The sequence below is a fragment of the Mus caroli genome, chromosome 2 (assembly GCF_900094665.2).
Source record: "Mus caroli chromosome 2, CAROLI_EIJ_v1.1, whole genome shotgun sequence".
Taxonomy (NCBI): Eukaryota; Metazoa; Chordata; class Mammalia; order Rodentia; family Muridae; genus Mus; species Mus caroli.
Genome location: NC_034571.1, coordinates 119,736,005 through 119,756,546, shown reverse-complemented (window position 1 = coordinate 119,756,546; position 20,542 = coordinate 119,736,005). Strand labels below are relative to the sequence as shown.

General features: G+C 41.2%; 2 protein-coding genes and 1 pseudogene across 6 annotated transcripts in view; 1 reads left to right on the top strand and 2 right to left on the bottom strand.

Moving 5' to 3' along the window:
- The window catches only part of Blvra (biliverdin reductase A), a 23,977-nt gene extending 19,447 nt beyond the window's left edge, over nt 1-4,530 (bottom strand). The window contains exons 1-2 of one of the 3 annotated variants that reach the window (XM_029469253.1): nt 4,457-4,507; nt 759-905 (exon numbers count right to left, since the gene is read on the bottom strand). The gene's annotated coding sequence lies outside the window, so the exon portion shown is untranslated. Of the gene's footprint in view, nt 1-758; nt 906-4,456 lie in introns of all 3 variants that reach the window. The other 2 variants (XM_021155624.1, XM_021155625.2) reach the window with 2 other exon arrangements.
- Nucleotides 4,531-5,953: 1,423 nt separating this feature from the next.
- The window catches only part of Ap4e1 (adaptor related protein complex 4 subunit epsilon 1), a 60,057-nt gene continuing 45,468 nt past the window's right edge, over nt 5,954-20,542 (bottom strand). The window contains exons 16-22 of one of the 3 annotated variants that reach the window (XR_003835930.1): nt 19,278-19,401; nt 14,108-14,366; nt 12,427-12,939; nt 11,830-12,020; nt 10,290-10,447; nt 8,174-8,764; nt 5,954-7,258 (exon numbers count right to left, since the gene is read on the bottom strand). Coding sequence is in view for 2 of the 3 variants with exons in the window: in XM_021156538.1 (XP_021012197.1) it covers nt 8,604-8,764; nt 10,290-10,447; nt 11,830-12,020; nt 12,427-12,939; nt 14,108-14,366; nt 19,278-19,401 (1,406 nt within the window). In the remaining variant the exon portion in view is untranslated. Of the gene's footprint in view, nt 8,765-10,289; nt 10,448-11,829; nt 12,021-12,426; nt 12,940-14,107; nt 14,367-19,277; nt 19,402-20,542 lie in introns of all 3 variants that reach the window. The other 2 variants (XM_021156538.1, XM_029473912.1) reach the window with 2 other exon arrangements.
- Nucleotides 14,452-15,693, top strand: LOC110289371 (annotated as a pseudogene).

Genomic DNA, 20,542 nt, shown 5'->3' with positions numbered 1-20,542 from the left:
CCCTCAATGGAAGAGCTAGAGAAAATACCCAAGGAGCTAAAGAGATCTGCAACCCTATAGGTGGAACAACAATATGAACTAACCAGTACCCCTGGAGCTCATGTCTCTAGCTGCATATGTATCAGAAGATGGCCTAGTCGGCCATCATTGGGAAGAGAGGCCCCTTGGTCTTGCAAGCTTTATATGCCTCAGTACAGGGGACACTAGGGCCAAGAAGTGGGAGTGGGTGGGTAGGGGAGTGGGAGGGGGGGACTTTTGGGGATAGCATTGGAAATGTAAATGAAGAAAACACTTAATTAAAAAAAATTCTATGTTCACTTCCTGTCACTTGGTTGCTTGTGCTACCTTTTGACCTATAGCTGATTTTATTTAATCTTGTTTACAATATTTATGAAGAAAGCTCTTGGACTAAAGGTGTGTGTTAAGGCTGAACTACAACACAACTAGAAACAGGTTTTTGCAGTAAATAACACACTCTCTCTGGGTTTACAGTGTGATCAAATATCCTGCAGCAGGACAGATACTCTGTTTAGATGGCTCCTCTAGAGTTGACATGCTGTTTTGTAATTCTCTTGACTCGATTACAAGTGTTTGGCTTGGTCTGGTTAACTGAGAGTTCTTAGCATCTCTTCTGTTCCTAGGAGGACAGATAGGTACATGCAAACTCGGCTGAGGCTCAACTAGTCAAAGCCAAGAAACTACTTGCCTCTGGGGCCTAAGTGCGAAATACAAAACAGACATAATGCCTTCGCTCTTACCTCAGCCATCCAACTCGCCAGCAATAGCTACCACTCCCCAGTCTTCCATACCAGCTCCTCTCACCTCCCCAGTCTTCCATACCAGCCTCTCTCATCTGATTCAGGGCTCATTTGTTCTTTCCATCTTCGTTTCAAAGGGTCTACCTTCTACAGTGGAGTTGAAGGATGGAATCGTGTCATTTCCAGGTAAGTGGATGGAAAAAAAGATCCTCATGTTACATGAGAAATAAGACTTAAATCTTTCACCTTTTCTCTTCTATGTATAATTTAGATTTATCTATTTGTACATCTACTAAATGAGGTGATATGCATCAAGTTACTCAGTGGAGAGCTCTTGGTGCAGCCTCAAGAAATTTGGCAGGAATGTGACATTGGGCGAGGTCAAGGAAGTAGGCTAAAGATCTTGACCATCTTGATAAGTCCCTGAATATCACAGACAGGGAAAAAAATAAACCCACTTCAGCCTCAGCACTGACTCGAGTCATGTTACGGTGTTGTCTAACTGTCTTTTTCTTCTCAATCCTCATTCCTTCCCTGGTAACCCCACTGACTGACTGAGCTGGCTTGGTCATTACCCTTACCGAATAATGGATATCTCAATATATATTTAAAATGTATTTATCATACCTTAAAATAGAAGAGTATATCCATATTTAACTAAATTTTTTTTCATGCAACTCAATTTTAAAGCTGATTTGAATGAAATCCAGACATTCTGGGGTCCCATTCATGTTCTTATTTTATTTTATTGTATTTGTTTTGTGAGACAGGATTTCTCTGTGTAGCCCTGACTATCCTGGAACTTGCTTTGTAGTTCAGGCTGGCCCCAATCTGCCTACCTCTCCCCCTCGAGTGCTGGGATTCAAGGTGTGCCCCACTGTGCCTGGCCCCCCCATCCAAGTTCTTAGGCTTGTTCCAGGTCATGATCCCACTTCCCTATGCTACAACTACTTGGTCTGGTAATGACAGGAAACCATGAGCCATTTGAACCAATCAGAACCTGCTGATCATACCAAGCAATTTTTCAAAAACAAGAGACCAAAAGAATCAAAACTTTTTTTTTTTTTTTTAAAGATTTATTTATTTATTATATGTAAGTTCACTGTAGCTATCTTCAGACACTCCAGAAGAGGGCGCCAGATCTCGTTACGGATGGTTGTGAGCCACCATGTGGTTGCTGGGATTTGAACTCTGGACCTTCGGAAGAACAGTCGGGTGCTCTTACCCACTGAGCCATCTCACCAGCCCGAATCAAAACTTTTAAACAAGCAAAATATCTTTGGGTCTAACTTTTGCTTCTAACATTAAAAATCGTAATTATTGCATTTTTATAGAGATCTTCAGTTAAGACCTGGGGAGATTGCTCAGCAGTTAAAGGATATGCTAACATCCAAAACTCTACACATTTTCATTAATAACAGCAGCCACACAACATGGTTCTGGACAGATGGCTCATCAGTTAAGAGCATTTTCTGTTCTTGCATAGGATCAGAATTCAGTTCCCAGCTCCCATGTAAGGTGATTCACAGATGTCTGTAACTCCAACTACAGGGGATTTGTCACCTTATATTGTTACCCTCAGGCATGTACATACATAAACACACACACACGTGCACAAATAATGTTTTTTAAAATTTTTATTTACATTGGTATTCTGCCTCCATGTATATCTGTGTGAGGGTGTCATGTCCCCTGGAACTGGAATTACAGACAGTTGTGAACTGACATGTGAGTGCTGAGATTTGAACCTGGGTCCTTTGGAAAAGCAGACAGTTCTCTTAACTGCTCAGCCATCTCTCCAGCCTTAATATTATACTCTTTACAAAGCAAACAGATATCAAATGCTTAGCCTATCTTTGAGAACCTCCAGACTGCAGGGACACAGAGACAATGGCTCCTTTGGTAATGGTGTTTGGCCAATTAAGAGTCACTGAACAGTGAAGAAAGGAAGACAGGATTACTTATGCCTCACCTGCACAGTTCATCAACAAAGCTGCATTTGGCCACAGTTGCTACAGCCCTGAAAGAGGCATGGGAGGGCTCAGGCTCCTCTGCCATACCCCAGCCTTGTACTGAGACCCCCTACACCTTCCAAGCACTGTCCACACACCATGGAGACAGCAGTCTGCTGACGTTCACTCTTGGCTGCCACCCTTCTCTCATGGATCTCCTCAACTATGCCCGTTTTTCTACAATGCAGGCCAACAACAGTCCTTTCCTTTTATTCCATTTTTCAGGATTTGTGTGTGAATTTTGTTTCTGAGGAAGGATTTCACTTTGTAGCCCAGGGAGGCATGAAACACACTCTGTGGCCTAGGCTGACCTCACACTCTCAGCAACTCTCCTGCCTCAACCTTGATTTATAACAAAACCTATGAAGTAAAACATAATAGCTATTCAGATGTATATAATTTATATACATCAAAATAGCAACAATACTTGTCTCTGAATCCTAAGTTTCAGTAAAATTTGTTCCTTAGTTCTAAAAGTTCAAGTATAGTTAGCCACACAGATTTCTTAGTTTTCTAGCCATCAAGAAGCCACTTGACAATACTTTGTCTACCATGTGACTTCAATATGTGCTACTCTGCAATGCAGAATGGAAGAAAGGGATCTGTATATTTATTAATACAACCTATTACAATAAAAATGAACTCTAGTTCAGTAAGAACTCAAATTATTCAGTAAGAACAATTTAAGAAATTCTTGGAAGTAATATAGAAACTTCATTAATTATGGGGGGAACTTTCCAGTACTACAGTGTTTGCTTTGTGCACTGTGAGTGCTAATATTTATAAAATCTTAGGTTGAACATTCTGTGGCCTTACATAGCTATGGCTATCCTACCAAGCAAGCATACTCTTTACCCCCACTTATACAAATGAGGACACTGATACACCAAGAGGTTAGCTAATATACCCCAAACCCATAACAGCTGTAAGATGCAAAACTGGAATTATGTAATGTTAAATAGAAAAATATCTGGATCCAAAACTGCACATAATGGGTTTCTCTGTATAGCTCTGGCTGTCCTGGAACTCACTCTGTAGATCAGGTTGGCCTTAACTCAGAGATCTGCCTGCCTCTGCCTCCCAAGTGCTAAAGACTAAAGGTGTGCGCCACCACCGCTGGCCTTTTAATTTCTGTTTTTAGAAGGACCTAAACTCAGCCTTATCTCTGAGTTCTTCAGATAAGCATGCGACTTAAAATTCAACCCTCACAGGGTCTTCCAACATTCTTTCTTTCAGCTTTCAAAGAATAAAGTACAGCTAGGAGAGATTATAAAAGACACTTCTGGCGCAAACTCTCAACCTCCAGAGTTCAAAGTCCTCATTCTGGATATGACACTGTCAAACCGGGGGTGGGGGTCTCGGTCCCCCAATCAGTGCACGATACACCTACCAGCCTCATCTAGGTAAGGCCGGAAGCCATCAGCACTTTTAAACGAGATGGACATTTAATTTCTTTACAATCTTTACTCGGGTACGCCTGCTTCCTGAGAGGAGCCCCCACGCTGCCCGGCCTGCAAAGGGCTCCGCAAAGAGAAGCTGGCGGCCAGGGCGCTCCGGGGTCTCGAAAGAGCGGCGGGCACGCGGGCCCTGTCGGCGTTGGCCTCCCGCCTCAGGACCTCAGGGTCACGCGCCCAGGCCCGTGCCCCTCCCGGCCGGAGCCCCGTGCCCCTCCCGGCCGGAGCTCACCTTACCAGCGGCTCACGAGCTTCCGCGTCAGCGCGCCCAAATTGCAGCGTCCCAGCAGCTACGGGCAGAGCGCTGCTAGGATTCGATTGGCTGTCCAGCTGGTGGGCGGGGCCTTGACCAAGCAATTCTGTGAAATTCCCGCAGCCCGTGCTGCTGAATGGGGAAAATTACCAGCTGCTGTGTTTTTGCACTTGCTTGGTGTGGTGTCGCTACTTTGTCAGCTCCCTTCGCGCCATATGCAACTGGGGCTTTTTTTCTGGGTATATTCGGGACCTTGTTTAGTTTTGCGGCTCAAACATAATTGATCTGACTCAGAAACTTGTTCCTGTAAGGAGCGAAGATTCCAGAAAACCAGTGTTTGTAATTCCCTGTCTTCAGGGCTAGGAAACAGCATTTTCCCAGGAACAGCCTGGTCTCTCCCTGGAAATGGCGAAGGAGTAGACACACTGAGGGGAGAATCAGAGTGCTGTGCGAGGAAAGTGTACCAAGGGTAAGGGAGAAGAGGGAGGCATCTGAAGGACGCTTTGACCTCTAGGGCTGGCGTCTGTTCCAAGCCGACTGACATTTACCCCTTTTTATCCCTTGACAAAACTGATGAAACTAACAGGGTTGGTGGCGACGAAAAATCATCTTTGTTTCTCGTGAGATAAATGTCCTCACTCCAGAGAGGGAACGGAGCACAATTACAAGCCTAACTTGGAGTCAGACCACTTCTTAACGTTTCCATCATCTGCCATCTGAGAAGTCAGAACTGGCCCCTTTCTGATCACCCTGTAATCTTCCACCCATACAGCTGCCAGAGTGACCTTAAACATAATAGTAATTAGTTGGGTATGGTAGTGCAAACCTGTATTCCCAGCAGTTGGGAGTCAAAGATCAAGGCTCGCTCGCCTGTGCCTAAAACCCTGACTCAAAGGCTAGGAATGAGGCAGAAGGATGAGTAGATTCCCTGTGGGCTGGGCAGCTCAAGTCAGTGAGTTCTACGAGACTAGGGGCTGAAGAAATAGCTCAGTGGTTAAGAGCTCTTGTTGCGCTGTAGAACCTGCAGAGCACCTGGGTTCAATTTCCTGCACTCACACAGCAGCTCACAACCATTTGCTCTTTAACTCCAGTTCCAGGGGAACCGATGGCTCTTCTGACCTCTGCTAGCACCAAGCACATATGTATGAATAAGTCATATTTTTAAAAGTTAAAAACTAATAAGATAGCGAAGAAGAAACCTGATGTTGATCTCTGGCCTCTGAAACATGAACATTTACATGATTATATGTACACACACAAACATGTGCATATAACACACATGCAAAAACATACATACCGGTAACATACAGATTGAGTAAGTTGTATTTATATATTTAGAAGCTTATCTATATACTGATTAAATAATTTTCATCTACTTAAATTATAAAGAACATACAGACCCCAAAAAGCACAGATGTTTTATTATACATTCAATTAAAAAATTTCAATTTTACACAGTCCAGTGCCAAAACAAAGTAAAAAAAAAAATGCATCATTTATTACGTTGCTATTCACTTGCATTGTTCTCTCCTAAAGTTTTGACATAAGAAAACAGCTCAAAGACACATGAATAGGGTCAGTGCACTTCTCATGGCTTACCATGTGACAACAATCATGTTTAGCCATAGAAAATAAAAGAACCTACAGTTAAATGAAAATAAAATACTGTACTTTTATAAGTCAATTTGGAAGAGCTTAGCACGTCAGCTAACACTCCCTGCAGAGCACATGCTGCGCTGGGCACACCTGTACACTGGCTCTCAGACTGCTCAGCTCCTCCCACAGCTTCTCTGTAGGGAAGGGTAAGACAGGCTCCTCTCATACCCCGAGTGGCCGCTCTTCTGCTGAGCGCCTGGGTGACTTCTAGGAGCCTGGCCACCTCCTTTCCGCTGCTCTCATGGTCTTCCTGTCCTCCTTTATCTGTCCCCAGCCTGGCTCTGCTGCCCTCCATCCTTGGTAATGCTGCCCAGCACACAGCACACAGCCATTCTTCCCCCAAGCGCTACCCTCATTGGCTGATTATAAAGTAAAAAGACTAGATGTTGTGGATGGCCCCACGCAAGAACTAGACCTAAAATTCTCCCTATTTTGTGATCAAAAAGGTTGACGATGCCTGATTCAGAATATAATGCAGTGAGTTTAGATAGAATATGTACTGGGCCAAAGTTTTAAAATATCTACTCTTTTCTATTATTATTAGTTTATTAAAATCATAAACATTGTAAACATTGTATTAAACATTTCTGTAGAAACCCTGTTACTCTACATTTTATCTAATTAGTGAGTTCAGAAAGAACAAAAATGACACTATGTTCTCTTTGGCAGATCTGAAGTCATGCCTCAACCCCAAACCTACTGTTTACACGTGTGCTGTTAGACAGGCCAGTCGAGTCCTCTCATAACCATCCCTTATAACAAAGCAGCAGAAAGCTACAACCATGGTCCTTGGGACGGCTGTCTGTGATTCTACATACCTTACTCTCCCTGCTCCACAACTGACCAACCTCAGTGACCACAGAAACGCCTGGAAAAATACACAAAGGAGCCCATCCTACACCACGAGGCTGCACTGCTTGATAAAGTCAGGGCAAGTCTGGGTGAGGAGCAGGGAAGGCTGGGAATGGCAACGTAAAGAGGAAGAGGAAGCTAATGGAGCAGCTGCTTCCAAACCCTCTATCCCGACAGTGCCGAGGCTCTGATGCATCCAGTCTTCCTTCTTCTGAAGGGAGAAACCCAAAGTGCAGGACATTCCAGTCACCCTCCTCTTTCAGCAAGGCTTAACTGCATGTATTTAAGAGTGACGTTAACAAAATGCTACATTTATGAATGAATATCCTAAAAGTTAACTTAAGAAATACAAAAAATATGACTTTTTGTCTTGTTCTAACTATGGATGACAGCTCTGTAGAGTCTTTTTTTTTTTTTTTTTTTTTTTTCCGAGACAGGATTTCTCTGTATAGCCCTGGCTGTCCTGGAACTCACTCTGTAAACCAGGCTGGCCTTGAACTCAGAAATCCGCCTGCCTCTGCCTCCCAAGTGCTGGGATTAAAGGCGTGCATCCTCACCACCACCACTACCTGGCCTCCTCCTCAGCATCTTTACAGCAAGTATTGGTGAGATAATGTAAAACCAGAGTGCCTGACCACTAAGAATAACTTAAGTTGTATTACCTGAATAGTTTCAATGGTGAAGTACCAAAAAGGGTAAAATTAATATTTCCCACAGCACCATTAGTTTTTATAAAATACTATTTCAGTTAATATACAATCTCAAGATTTTGGCCCATCACACATACAAGGCATAATCTCTTCTTTTACTAACAGAGGGCCTATAAGCATAAATATAACATTTAAATGATATATTTTGCCGAAGTATTTGTAGGATATATTTACATAGTCACCACTCAGTAACATCCACTTAATACTAGTAGATTTAAGGACCAGAAAAAAAAATCAATTGGCCATTTATACTATGTTCACAAATTTTAACTGCAAAAAGGATCTAATAGCAAACAGATATACTTTATGGTCAAATTACTGAAAATGAAGTGTAACAAGTTAAAAAGTAAAAACCAGAGATTGTGTTTGCCTAACAGCCAGCATGCCATGGTCTTGTACAATGGTTAGTGTATGTTAGGCCACCTCAGCTTAACCCTGACCTGTGCAAAGCAGAGCCGAGAGCACAGATTTTCCTTACAGCAAATTCTGCACTCCAAAGCCAAGTGTGATTCAGGTGATGATCAGTCTCTGTGTTCCCTGCACCAAAGCAGAGAACTGAGTCTCAGCCTTATTAGAAATCAGTTAATGCTAGAATAAACCTGCTATAAAACATTTATAACAAAATAAATATTTTCAGTCCCTCCACATTAAGTGACATAAAATCATTAACATTTTATAATATTAGCTTAGGTCATTGGTGGGGGGGGGGGGCAAATATACTGTACAATCCTGAGTAAAAAATGACACAGTTTCTTGGGGATCATTCTTAGCAGGACTCAAGAAGAAACCACATAAACCAAAACTTACAGCCCCCACCTCCATCACAAGTACCACAAGTGCTTTTTACTTTGGTAAGGTTATAGATGTAAACCATTTATGTGGAAAAGGTAAAATTTAACACAACTTTGCTAGGATGTCTGCATCACTTTTTGACAGTGACATGATAAATAGTCTGAAAGAACAGAGCTAGAGGATCGGAACCACAGAGCTACCGCGTCAGCATGTACTCGGCAGTGCAGGACACAGGGGGTGGATGGGAGCAGCTTACAGGCCAACAGTCCTTCATTGCCTGCAACACAACAAAAAGGAGAAATTACTTTTAAAAATGGACTTCAACAGACAATCCTCCACAGACATCTACAAACGGGCCACAAGCCCGGGAAAAGATGTTTGTCATCAGTCACCAGACAAGCACCTTCGAGAGAGCACTTCACTCTTAGTTGGAAGACTATTCTATATATTCAACAAACAACAACAAACAACAAACACTTGAAAAGGTACTGGAGTGGTGGTGAATGCCTTTAATCTAAGATGAGAGCAAGAATATCAATAGGTATTCCCACACTCACGTACACAGCAGCACTGTCCATATCAGACAAAAAGTAGAAGTGTCTCAAGTACTTAGTTAATAGGCTAACAGTATACTACAGTAATAATATGATGTATAATAATAATGTCATACAGTAGTATACTAACAGCATAACATATACTAAAAGCATAATAACTGGTCAGAAGTAATAAGAATCTCTTCATATCCATTAAGGGAACAACCCATCAAGAGGACATCACAATCCTAAACATATATTCACCAAACACAGGTACATTCCATTTCATAAAAGAACTACTAAATCTAAAACCATAGATTAACCCCAACAAAGAGACTTGAGCACTCCACTCTCACCAACAGCATGCCATATAAACAGACACAGCCATAAAATAGAATTGAGGACCCAGAAATAAGCCCATTCTCCAACAGTTCCCTGAGTTTTGATAAAGAAGCCAAAAGTACACACTGGAAAAACTACAGCATGTTTAAAAGGTGGTGCTAGTGAAGCACACCTTGACCAGCTACAAGTAAAAGAATAAAACTAGATCCTCACCACAAACCTTGCACAAAACTCAATTCCAATGCATCAGGGATTTTGGCACAAGACCTGGTACCCTAAATCTGACAGAGAAGAAAATAGGAAATACACTTGAACAAATAAACTTGAATTTATGAGGACTATATTTAGTTCTCATAAATGCAAATTATTTAATATGCATATTAAATTACTTTAATATGCAAACTAAAACAACTTTACAATTTTATTCTATTCCAGTCAGAATGGTTAAGGTCAACCAAAATTCAGGTTACAAGAAAAAAGCCATATAGAAATCTATTGCTTTATAGGCAAACTAAGAGATATGATTAATTTTCTTAAAAATCTGAAACAGAGGTGCCTTGCAAAGATAGAGAATATTGTTCTTAAATGCCATCATTTTTTTAAGCCAAATTCTCAGGTATAAAATATTAGTACAGTGTCTTTTGATGCACCAGAGATATGACAATTTTGAGAATAATCAATCACTTTGTGATTGAATTTGAAGCCTACTCTACACAAATGGAGAAATGTTTAAAGCGTTAAAGAGAAAAAGAAAGGCTAAATGATAGTTAATTATATACTGTGAACTTTTCAATCAAATACTCCTTTATACAGTCTGGAAACACACCTATTTTAAAGATACTCATGATAAGAATCTCTAAGAAGTATGACACTCAGGAAAAAAAAATTTATATTCACATGGGGCTGCCTTTTCCTTATTCTACACACCTATGACGTCAATCACACGAAATCTCAGGTTGTGCTGCAGCTCTGTTAGGACAGAAGCCAGAGCAACTCCAGGCTCTGATATTTTTATAGTTTGCTTCACATCATTTGCAAAGGACAACCAGAGTTTGCCAAAGTCTTCAGTTGAGATCTTTAATGGTCTGAAAAAGTTTTAAAAATTAGTCTATGTTGTTAAGAGTACAATGATACTGAACAAAAACATTTCACATGACTCATGGAAACGAATATATATTACATATATAATACATATATATTATACATTGTAAGCCTGGGTCGCAAGAGATTTATGCTTCTAAAACAGATATGCTTAGAATGGCGAGTGTTATCTTCCAACCTGATGATGTTACTGACAACAAAAGATTTACACTGCACTTTCCCTTTTAATAACCCATCCAATTTTGCTTATTTTTTTGTTTATTACAATTTTAGTATTTTTTAATGAATCTTTTTTTTTTAAATGAGTACATTGTAGCTATCTTCACACACACCAGAAGAAGGCATCAGATCCAACTACAGATGGTTGCGAGCCACCGTGTGGTTGCTGGGAATTGAACTCAGGACCTCTAGAAGAGCAGTCAATGCTCTTAACCACTGAGCCCCTCCCCCCCCCCCCCCCCCCAATTTTTTTTTTTTTTTTTAGGTATTAATTGCTCCAGCAGGATTTTACCAAATAACTGCATAAATTCTCAAATATAAACTATTCTATCATGTGTACTTTGGATTTGGGGAATAATGAAATTTCTGTCAAAGCAATGTACAAGAGAATGAATATAAAGAATTTTTTAAAAATTAACCAAAGAACTTATGACTATGTTGACAATACACACACACACATACACACACATACACACACACATACACACACACATAAATAGTTTTATGTTGTATAATGTCAGGACTACCTAGGGGTGGATTATAGGCAACTTTCATATTCTAGTTTCATTTTTATAACATTTGAATTTCTGATAAGTATGCATTGATTGAATAGTTTTTAAAAACTCTACATTTAAAGATACAAAAGAATTGATTACAATGCACAAAATTATGTTGCATATATATTGTGCATCTTCAAATTATGAAATAAGAGTGGAAGAGAGTTAAGATTTACATTGTAGCAAAGGCTTAGCTAGAACTCACTCTGTAGGCTAGTAATGTTTGAACAGATGGCAATCTGAGCCTGACTCAGGCTCCTGACTACTGGGATTAAAAGCATGAGCTAGCATGCTTGGCTTGTAAGAATACAAGGTTTTAAAAATACTTATGTGTAATTGTGTGTGTGTGTGACTATGTGCATGTGCACACAAGTACCCCACAGAGGCCAGAGTGGTACTGAGTCCTCCAGAGCTGGAGTTACAAGCAGTTGTGAGCCACCAGATACAGGTGCTAGGAACCAAACTCTAGTCCTCTGAAAGCCTTCTCAGCCAATAAGTCATCTCTCCAGCCCAAACTATTATGTAATTTTTATACTCCCTAATAGCCAGCATGGTGTCTCTAGCTAGAAAAAAAGTTAGAAAATATTTACCTAATAAAATCTAATAATGGTAAGTTCATGGAAAACTCCAGTTGAACAGAATGCATATCCATCATTTGATACTTTATAATACCAGAGAGAGTCCCCTCTATACAAGGGCTTTCCATCTGCACACCGTATTGAAAGGATTTGGTGCGTTCTGTTTCTATCACAGGAGAAGAGCATTCAGGTTGCTCAATGATCTGTAAATGAAAGTGACAAACATATTGAAGAAAGCATCAATAAACTGTTATGTGGACAGTGATCTTCTCCTGAGGAGAAGCACTAAAGCACATGAATGTGGGAGTTAACAAACCTCATTATGAAAACCACTAGCAAAAATTTACTAAAACAGATAACTAGGAGTGCCTGTGTGGCACCTACAACCTTTATTATACACTATAGACACTCATTTTACATAGTATCTATGGCCTTTGCAAATACGATATTATTGGGCTTCCTTTGTTTCTCTAGAGTAATGTATCCTGAGTCCTGTTTTTAAGGAAGACAGGAGGATATGGAACAAAATCACAAGGCACTGGAGACAAAAGCAGAAACACTACGTAAGCATTATTTAATTAAAACATGATCTCTTATATGTTGTCTTACCTTGAAATTTTCCACAGGAAAAATTTCTAACTGAGCATCTGTGAGCTCTGAGTCAGCTTTACTAGTGACTGCCCAGATCACCAATAAACAATCATCCCTCCAGACTTTGTAAGAAGACACAGACACGGCTTCATTACTACAGATTTCCACGAGACCTGAATGCCTGCACTCAGGAGTTTCTTCCTTGACAGTTGAAGTTGCAGAGGATGAAGGGGGATTAAAGACTTCCATGTTGTTATCAGCAAACAAAGAAGGCACAGGCAAGCTGACACTCAGGAGCTTCTCAGCTGAGGGCGGCTCCGAGAGAGACCCAGAATGCAAAAGCTCTGAACTGAGTTCCCCGTCCCGTCTATGCACAGCACTCAGACGGTCCTCATCCCCACCAGCCACGTCTGAGCCAGGGCTGAGGGCGGAGCAGGGAGCAGGAGGAGCGCCGGGTGTCTTGTCGCTTTGGGCTACCTTGAGTTTTGATTTCCTCCTGAACTTGTGAGACACAACATCTGCTTTTCCCAACTGCAAAAACAAAATATAATAATAATTTTAAATGAATACTATAGTAACAGTAAGAATCTGCAAATCAAAATTAGTAAATCTCAGATGAAAAGGTGTAAACCCTACAATTCTGACAGCCATGTAACTTAAAGCTATCAGCTAAATCTTACTTTTGATTTACAAACCTAAAAAAAAGGTCAAAACTCAACTGCAATAGTTCTGAAAAATGTTTGGTTTCTAAATAGTACATCGCAGGATTAGACAAGCCAGCTATGGTTTTGTTTCCCGAGCTGTATTTTATAGAATCCCAAGTTACCCTTGACTTCAAAGACGTTTTAATAATTTTTTAAAGATTTATTTATTATATATAAGTATATTATAGCTGCCTTCACACAAATCAGAAGAGGGCATCAGATCTTATTACAAATGGTTGTGATCCACCATATGGTTGCTGGGATTTGAACTCAGGACCTCTGGAAGAGCAGTCAATACTCTTAACCACTGAGCCATCTCCAGCCCGTTTTTTTTTTTTTGGTTTTTCGAGACAAGGTTTCTCTGTGTAGCCCTGGCTGTCCTGGAACTCACTCTGTAGACCAGGCTGGCCTCGAACTCAGAAATCTGCCTGCCTCTGCCTCCCGAGTGCTGGGATTAAAGGCGTGTGCCACCACGCCTGGCCAGCCCAGTTTTAATAATCTAAAAATTGTGATTTCGAGGTCTATGCTAGTAAGCAGAGAAGAAAAATTGGTTTAACTTCAAAAACTAAATGCTGACCATTAAATATGATGGGAAGAATTCCGTAGCTAGTGATGCCTGCCCAATTTGCCACCACTGATGTTACTAAAGAACAGTCGGGGAGACTATGCAAACAAAGCACACAGATAAGCTACTATTACTGACAACCTTCAATCAAGCCCCTTGCCCTCAGAGAACTCCCCCATCCACCCTGATCATTCTTGTTCATTTATGTGGGTCCTGTGCCTTCCGCTAGCAGATTGGACTTTTGAGAAAAAACTTACTTACAGGACATGTCCCCTTGGTGGTACATTACCACGTTAGCAACAGTCCTACAGCTGGAAGATGCTGCTGTGAGAGCTAGAGGAGGCATTTCCCACCATGCACAGATGAACTTCAGTTCTTGGTACCAGCGGATGGGACAGGCATTCTTTCAGGAATGTAATAGGTAACTTACCAAATCGACTGTATTTTCTGGTCCTAGTCCAACAAACAGCGATGATGCCAACAGCTGCTTTTCTTTCTCCTCTGTAGAAGGGGTATGGCCTTGAGCTTGGTCCTTTCTGGTCGTGGCTTGGTCTACATTCTCCATTGTTGCACCCTCTGCAGGAACATGTGAGGCTTCCGGTTTATCACCAGTTCCACTCTCCTTCTTGGGGAGATAGCCCTCTTTACCCCATAATTTCTTTATACCTTCCATCTTCAAACTGCTTGTCCTAAGGAGATTAAGAAAAGCAGCCCAGTTTGGATGATGCTGAAGAGTTAGATCCTTGATGCATTTTTTTTTCTTCAAAACACATTATGCCTTTCAGTTTGTATTTTTAAAGGTTTATTTATGTGCATTGCTGTTTTGCCTGTGTGTGTGTCTGTGAATGTATCAGATCCTCTGGAACTGGAGCCACAGACAGTTGTGAGCTCCTATATTGAGTGTGGGGAATTGAACCCAGGGCTTCTGGAAGAGCAACCAGTGTTCTTAACTGCTAAGCCATCCTCCAGCTCTCACATTATGCCTTTCAAACACCAGCTTTCATGCTGGGCCGCAGCCGTGCGCACTTTTGATCCCAGCACTCCAAGTTCGAGGCCAGCCTGGTCTACAGAGTGAGCTCCAGGACAGCCAGGGCTACATAGAGAAACCATCTGTTCAAACAAAAAGACTAGCTTTCATGTTCATTTTATAGGCCAGAAGGAAACCTAGATTTTTAAAATTTATTTTAAAATTTATGAGCCGACTTCCTCTTTCTCCCTGGTAAAATAAAGCACCAAGATTCCAGATTTGGTTAAAATTTGTAGATCATTTAATTTCATGTAATTATTTGAGTTAAGTTAAAAAAGATGAGAATGGCTCTAAACTAAAAACTCTCTTTCTGACTCCTGAGGCACCAAGGACACTACCTACATGTCTACTTACATCAAAAGATTTCTTTTAAAATGTACAAAAATTTAAGATTCAACTTTAGTTTAGGGTGTTTTATTCTTTAAAGGCAAGCACGTAGAGCCAGGGAAGGGCGCCCTAGGGCAGAGGCGGACGCCCCAGCTGCCCTCGTTGTCAGCCAGGAATGCGGACACAGCAACACAGCGGTGCTCCCACCCTGCTGCTGTCGATCCCTAGGCTGCAGGGATGGCAGCTGCCGGCGAGGCCTGCGGGCCACTTACCACCGACTCATGGATAAAGTGGAGTTGTTGCTGCCAATGAAATTGAGGCCAACCACCTGGCAGGCCCCAGAACAGTTTTTTTCTGGGCTCCAATAATGAAATGGGGATTGGTGTGTGCTGGACTAGCTGACATGGCCAGACCTGCAGAGAAATTCAGCACAGCTCAGTCCACTGTGCTGATGGCTACAGGTTTTATTTGGTCCAGATACTCACTTGTAATTATACCAAAAAATTGGAGTTTGTTCGCTGTTAATTTCTTTGTGGGGTCAGCAGGAGCCTCTCAGCTGTTTCGGATTTGGAGATATAACCAAGAACTCAAATCTAAAGGAATCCAGTAAGAGAGTTCCTGGTCACCTGAACATTCTAGAGGTGGACAGAAACATTGGAACCTAGTGTATTTGATTACCGATAAGGTGATGCTAACTATTCTGATAACATTCGAAAAGAAGGAAAGCAAAATCTAACTGTACTTAAAAGCTAGCACTTGACTTCACAAAAAATAAAGCAAACTTTTATTACCAGTCTGTCTTAAAAAAAAAAAAAAAAAAGGAAGCACGTGCTAGGCTGCCCCATCTAGACTAAGTTGTGGGAAACCTTAGCCAGGCAGAGCTCATCTCAGAACTCACCAAGAATCAAGCTGCTTACAGTGCAGCCCACTCAGTGACTGAGAACCAGGACAAGGCCTGGGCTGGGGAGAGGGCTCAGCAGATGGTGTTTGCAGTGCAAGCACGAGGACTCTCAGAGCCCACACAAACAGCAAAGTAGGTGCTGAGATACCAGATAGGAAAGGCAGAGTCAGAGAAACCCTGGATAGAGAAGGCTATGGAACCTGGCCAACTGAACTTGAGGTAAGAAAATACAGACAAAGGCAATCTAGAAGGACACCCAAAGTCAGACTCAGGTCTCCACAGTGCACCTGCACACATGTGCACCCGTAGACATGCATACACACACATTCACGTATACCATCCATGTGCACACACACAGTATAAAGTCCTGGCCACTCCTTTTAGCCCAGTTTATGTAACTCTCAAGGTCACTGACATGACTTTATCTCTTCTTCATTTTCCCAGATGTGTTCTTTGATACTTCTTCCCACAGGTATGGCTGCAAAGGGTACTCCTAAAAATTCTGCATACTCTGTGCCATTGCAGAATGTATTTCACAGGCAAATGGGAAGAGGCCACAGGAGTCTACAGATTTTTTCTCAATTATTTCATTTAATTACACACCTATTATCAGTGTAAGTTTGTCATGTTTCAGTCAACAGCCTAAAAAAAAAAATAGCACACAGCAGCAACATTAGGCCACCTCACATATATGGAAAAAGTCGGTAAACGTTGCTTTCTATATAAGTCATCTTTGTCTGGATTTGGAAGGCATTGCAATAATCCATAATTTTCTAAACTGTGCTTTTGTATTACTGTAAGTCAGACCATGAAGACACACGCGTAAATCCTAGGCAAGAAATCTTCACAAGATTAATGGTGTACTCGTAAAGTAATGTTTAACGATGAACTTGTAAGAAAGAAATTCTAAATTGGGCTTGACTTTATTGTCAGCTTACCAGGGGCTGTAGAAGAGGAGCAGCAGTCTTATCTGGAAAGCTATTCACTATAAAAATAAATCATTATGGTCCATTTGCAGTACCACATGCACTCAGCACTAAGTTACAGGTCAGCAGGAGGACTAGCACTCTCTCTCCTCTAGCTAGCGGCTGTCCCTGCTTGGATCAGAACTCTAGAGGTGGAAAGTTCCAAGCTATGTGACTGAGCCCACTGTAGGCTTAGTGCCCTAAAACAATGAGATGGAGAATTCGAGAAGGGGGCAAATTCCAGCCTATGGAAATATAGGGATTTCTCTCATTTGGGACTTTTTCTTTAAATTAAAAAAAGTATTTTATGTATATCAATGTTTTGTTTGAATGTATATCTGAACACCAGAAGAGGGCAGTGGATCCCATAGATGGTTATGAACTGCTATGTGGATGCTGGGAATTGATCAGGACCTCTGGAAGAGCAGCCGGTGCTCTTAACTGCTGAGCCATCTCTCCAGGCCCTCTCTATCAGGAAGTTTAAAATCACTGTCTCGTATCAAATTAGTGCACCAGCCATTTTTGCCCTTTCCCTATGCTGGTACCCCTTTCTGCAGAACTGTGTATTTAAAAGTGCAACACCTCAACTAGTCTCTCATGTTCTGTTTCTAAATAATAAAACACATACAACAGACACAAAACAACACAAAATCTATAAGGTCAGCCCCTCACATCACCCTGAACACTGCCCACTGGACAGCCTTCTCCCTGGGTCTGGACAGTCTTTGCGTCTGTTTGTTGCTTTGTTCTGTGTAAGCTCCTTAATGGCCGTCTCCTCTACCATCACAAACCCACCAACCACACCTGGAATGCCAAAATTAAATGTCTAGGAAAGAAATTAAGGATGTTAGACCAGGGAGGGAAATGGATTTAAAAAACAAAACAAAACAAAACAAAAAAACAGAATTATAACTCCTGCCATTTTATACACCATATCATTCATCATATCTATATCATTTCTGGGAAATTTTATTGCCACCTTAAATTGAAAGATTAACAAATTTTAAACATAAACCCTGTGCTTCCTAAGTTGTTTTTTGGTCATGGTCTTTCATGAAAGCAATAAGAAACCCTAATTAGTCTGGAGGCAGAGGCAGGCGGATTTCTGAGTTTGAGGCCAGCCTGGTCTACAAAGTGAGTTCCAGGACAGCCAGGGCTACACAGAGGAACCCTGTCTCGAAAAACAAAACAAAACAAAAAAACCAAACCAAACCAAAACAAAACCCCTAATTAGGACTGCTGGTTAACCAGCAAGCTCCCAGAATCTGTCTTCACCACCCAATACTGGGATTACAGCCATTTCATATGGGTGCTGGAATTTGAACCAAGGTTCTCATGCTTGCAATAGCAAGTGTTAAGTTCTCTCCCCAGAGCCTCTGAAAATATTCTGAACAAAGAACAGAGCTTCCTCAGACAATGTCAGGCCATGACCAAAAAACAACTTGGGAAGCACAGGTTTATGTGGCTTACACTTCCACATTGCTATTCATCATCAAAGGAAATCAGGGCAGGAACTGATGCAGAGGTCATGGAGAGTACTGCTTACTGTCTTGCTCAGTCTGCTTCCTTAAAGAACTCAGGACCACCAGCCCAGGGAACGCACCACCCACCATGAGTTAGGCCTTCCCACATTGATCACTGATTAAAAAAAATGTCTTAAAGCTGGACATGACCTTATTTCATGTTCATCTCTGTATCTGTCACAGCTCTACTAAGATGACTAGAAGTTATTTGCCAGAAAAATTGCACAAATAATAAGGAATGATGAATATGCTCAAAACTTATCTGGTAACAAAAGTTCCAATGTGCTTCTTAAAATTTTATCATATGTGGCAGTAACATGCATTATGCGCAAATCTTTTTTTTTTTTTAAATTAATGTGTATGTGTGTCTTCATGTATGAGCACATGCATGTGGGTGCTTACAGAGGCCAGAAGAGGGCATCTGAGCTAGAGTTACAGGCAGTTGTGAACTTGCTGTGACAACTTATTTTCTGTAAGAACAATGCAGGCTTTTAACTGCTGGGCCATCTCTCCTGATCTATGTGCAAATCTTACCCATGGCTTATTTTGTCTTGGAAGGCAGATAAGGTCTTTAAGCTTAAGGACATAGTATATAGTATCAGAAACTTGAAACCAATAACTAGGAGCAAGTAAAAAAAAATCTCATATAGAATATAGTTCTTAGAAACCTTTCAATAATATTAAGCACATAGTCACAAATATGGCTTTACTTTTGCATTATTTGAAAATGAAACTTCTCCGAGGAATTCCTAAAACGAGCAAATAATAATTATGAGGACACACACAGAGGCAGGAAGCAGGCAGGATGCTGGAGGGAGGTAAGCATGCCAAGTTCTCAACTTTACGAAGAAACTTACTCTTTCAACCCTGTCTCGGCACTGTTTCCAGATATATCAGAGCCCAGGGAAATGCCAGCCGGAGACTGTCGTCCAGTGAAGCCAGATGAAGAAAACGATAGTCCATATGGTTCAAAATTGAGAACTATAATTTTAAAACAGCAACAGTGGTTCATATTAGAACAAAGCATAAAAATAAAATGTGAGATTCCATTCACTACTGAAATAATTAAAAGGCTGACAGCTTTCCAGAAGAGAGCTTTATATCTGATCTAACCAGTCCTGTGCAGCACGAGCACAGTGGCCACCACTGACTTAGGTCTGCACAGAGACAAGCGAGCCTTCACTTTATCCTTTTATCCCCTACAGAGCTAAAAAGAAATCAGTTAGAAAAGGCAAACTATAAAAGTAAACCAGGTACACAGAGAAGTTGCTGCTATTACAAGAATAAAAGAGCAGTGGGCTAAAGTGCAGTGGTGGCCACGTCCCGGGCAAATGTTTACCACAAATAAGTGGGTGGCACTCTCAATGGGAGTCTTCCCTACTTAAAAACAGTGCTTACTCATTCACATGCTAAATCTTTGGAATATGTATATAACCTAAATCAATTCAATCAGAACCATGAAATTCCTATTATTATTGTGGCAGAGGAGATGCCAAACATCCATTCCCCTTTCTTTAAGAAGCAGACTCTTCCAGGCAGCCAGAGGAGACATTTTCAGATTCTGCTGCCATATGGCTTACATGTTCTGGTCAATTAAATTATTCACATGTTCTGCGTGCAACATCTGGGAGAAGTACCTGTAAAGAAACTCTTTTCTCCCATTTCCTTTTGCCTACTGGTTATACTGCAGGTTGGTTGCTGACATGCAAACAGCCCTCTTGAATCATGAAGTGAAACAGCAAAGATGTCAGAACACAACGAGAGATGGAATCTGGAGTTCTCATAATTACACAGATAAAGCCAAACTACTTGATTGTCTAGACAGGAACGAACAATAACCATATGTTTTGCATAAGACCTCATTTTTAAAAACCAATTAGCTAAACCTAACTGTAACTGGCAAACCTATCAGTTCAGACACAGGACAATGCATCAAATGTCACTCCAGTATGCAAAGCTGTGACCATCAGTAAACTAAAACAAGTAACAGAGTGAGAAAGGATTGAAGGGTTAAGAATAGAAAGTTCGTCATGTAAACAGTAGCTCAGGGGTTAAGATCATTTGCTGCAGCTGGGAGGGGGAGGGGCCGCAGGCCTTTTATTTACTCGGGAGGCAGAGGCAG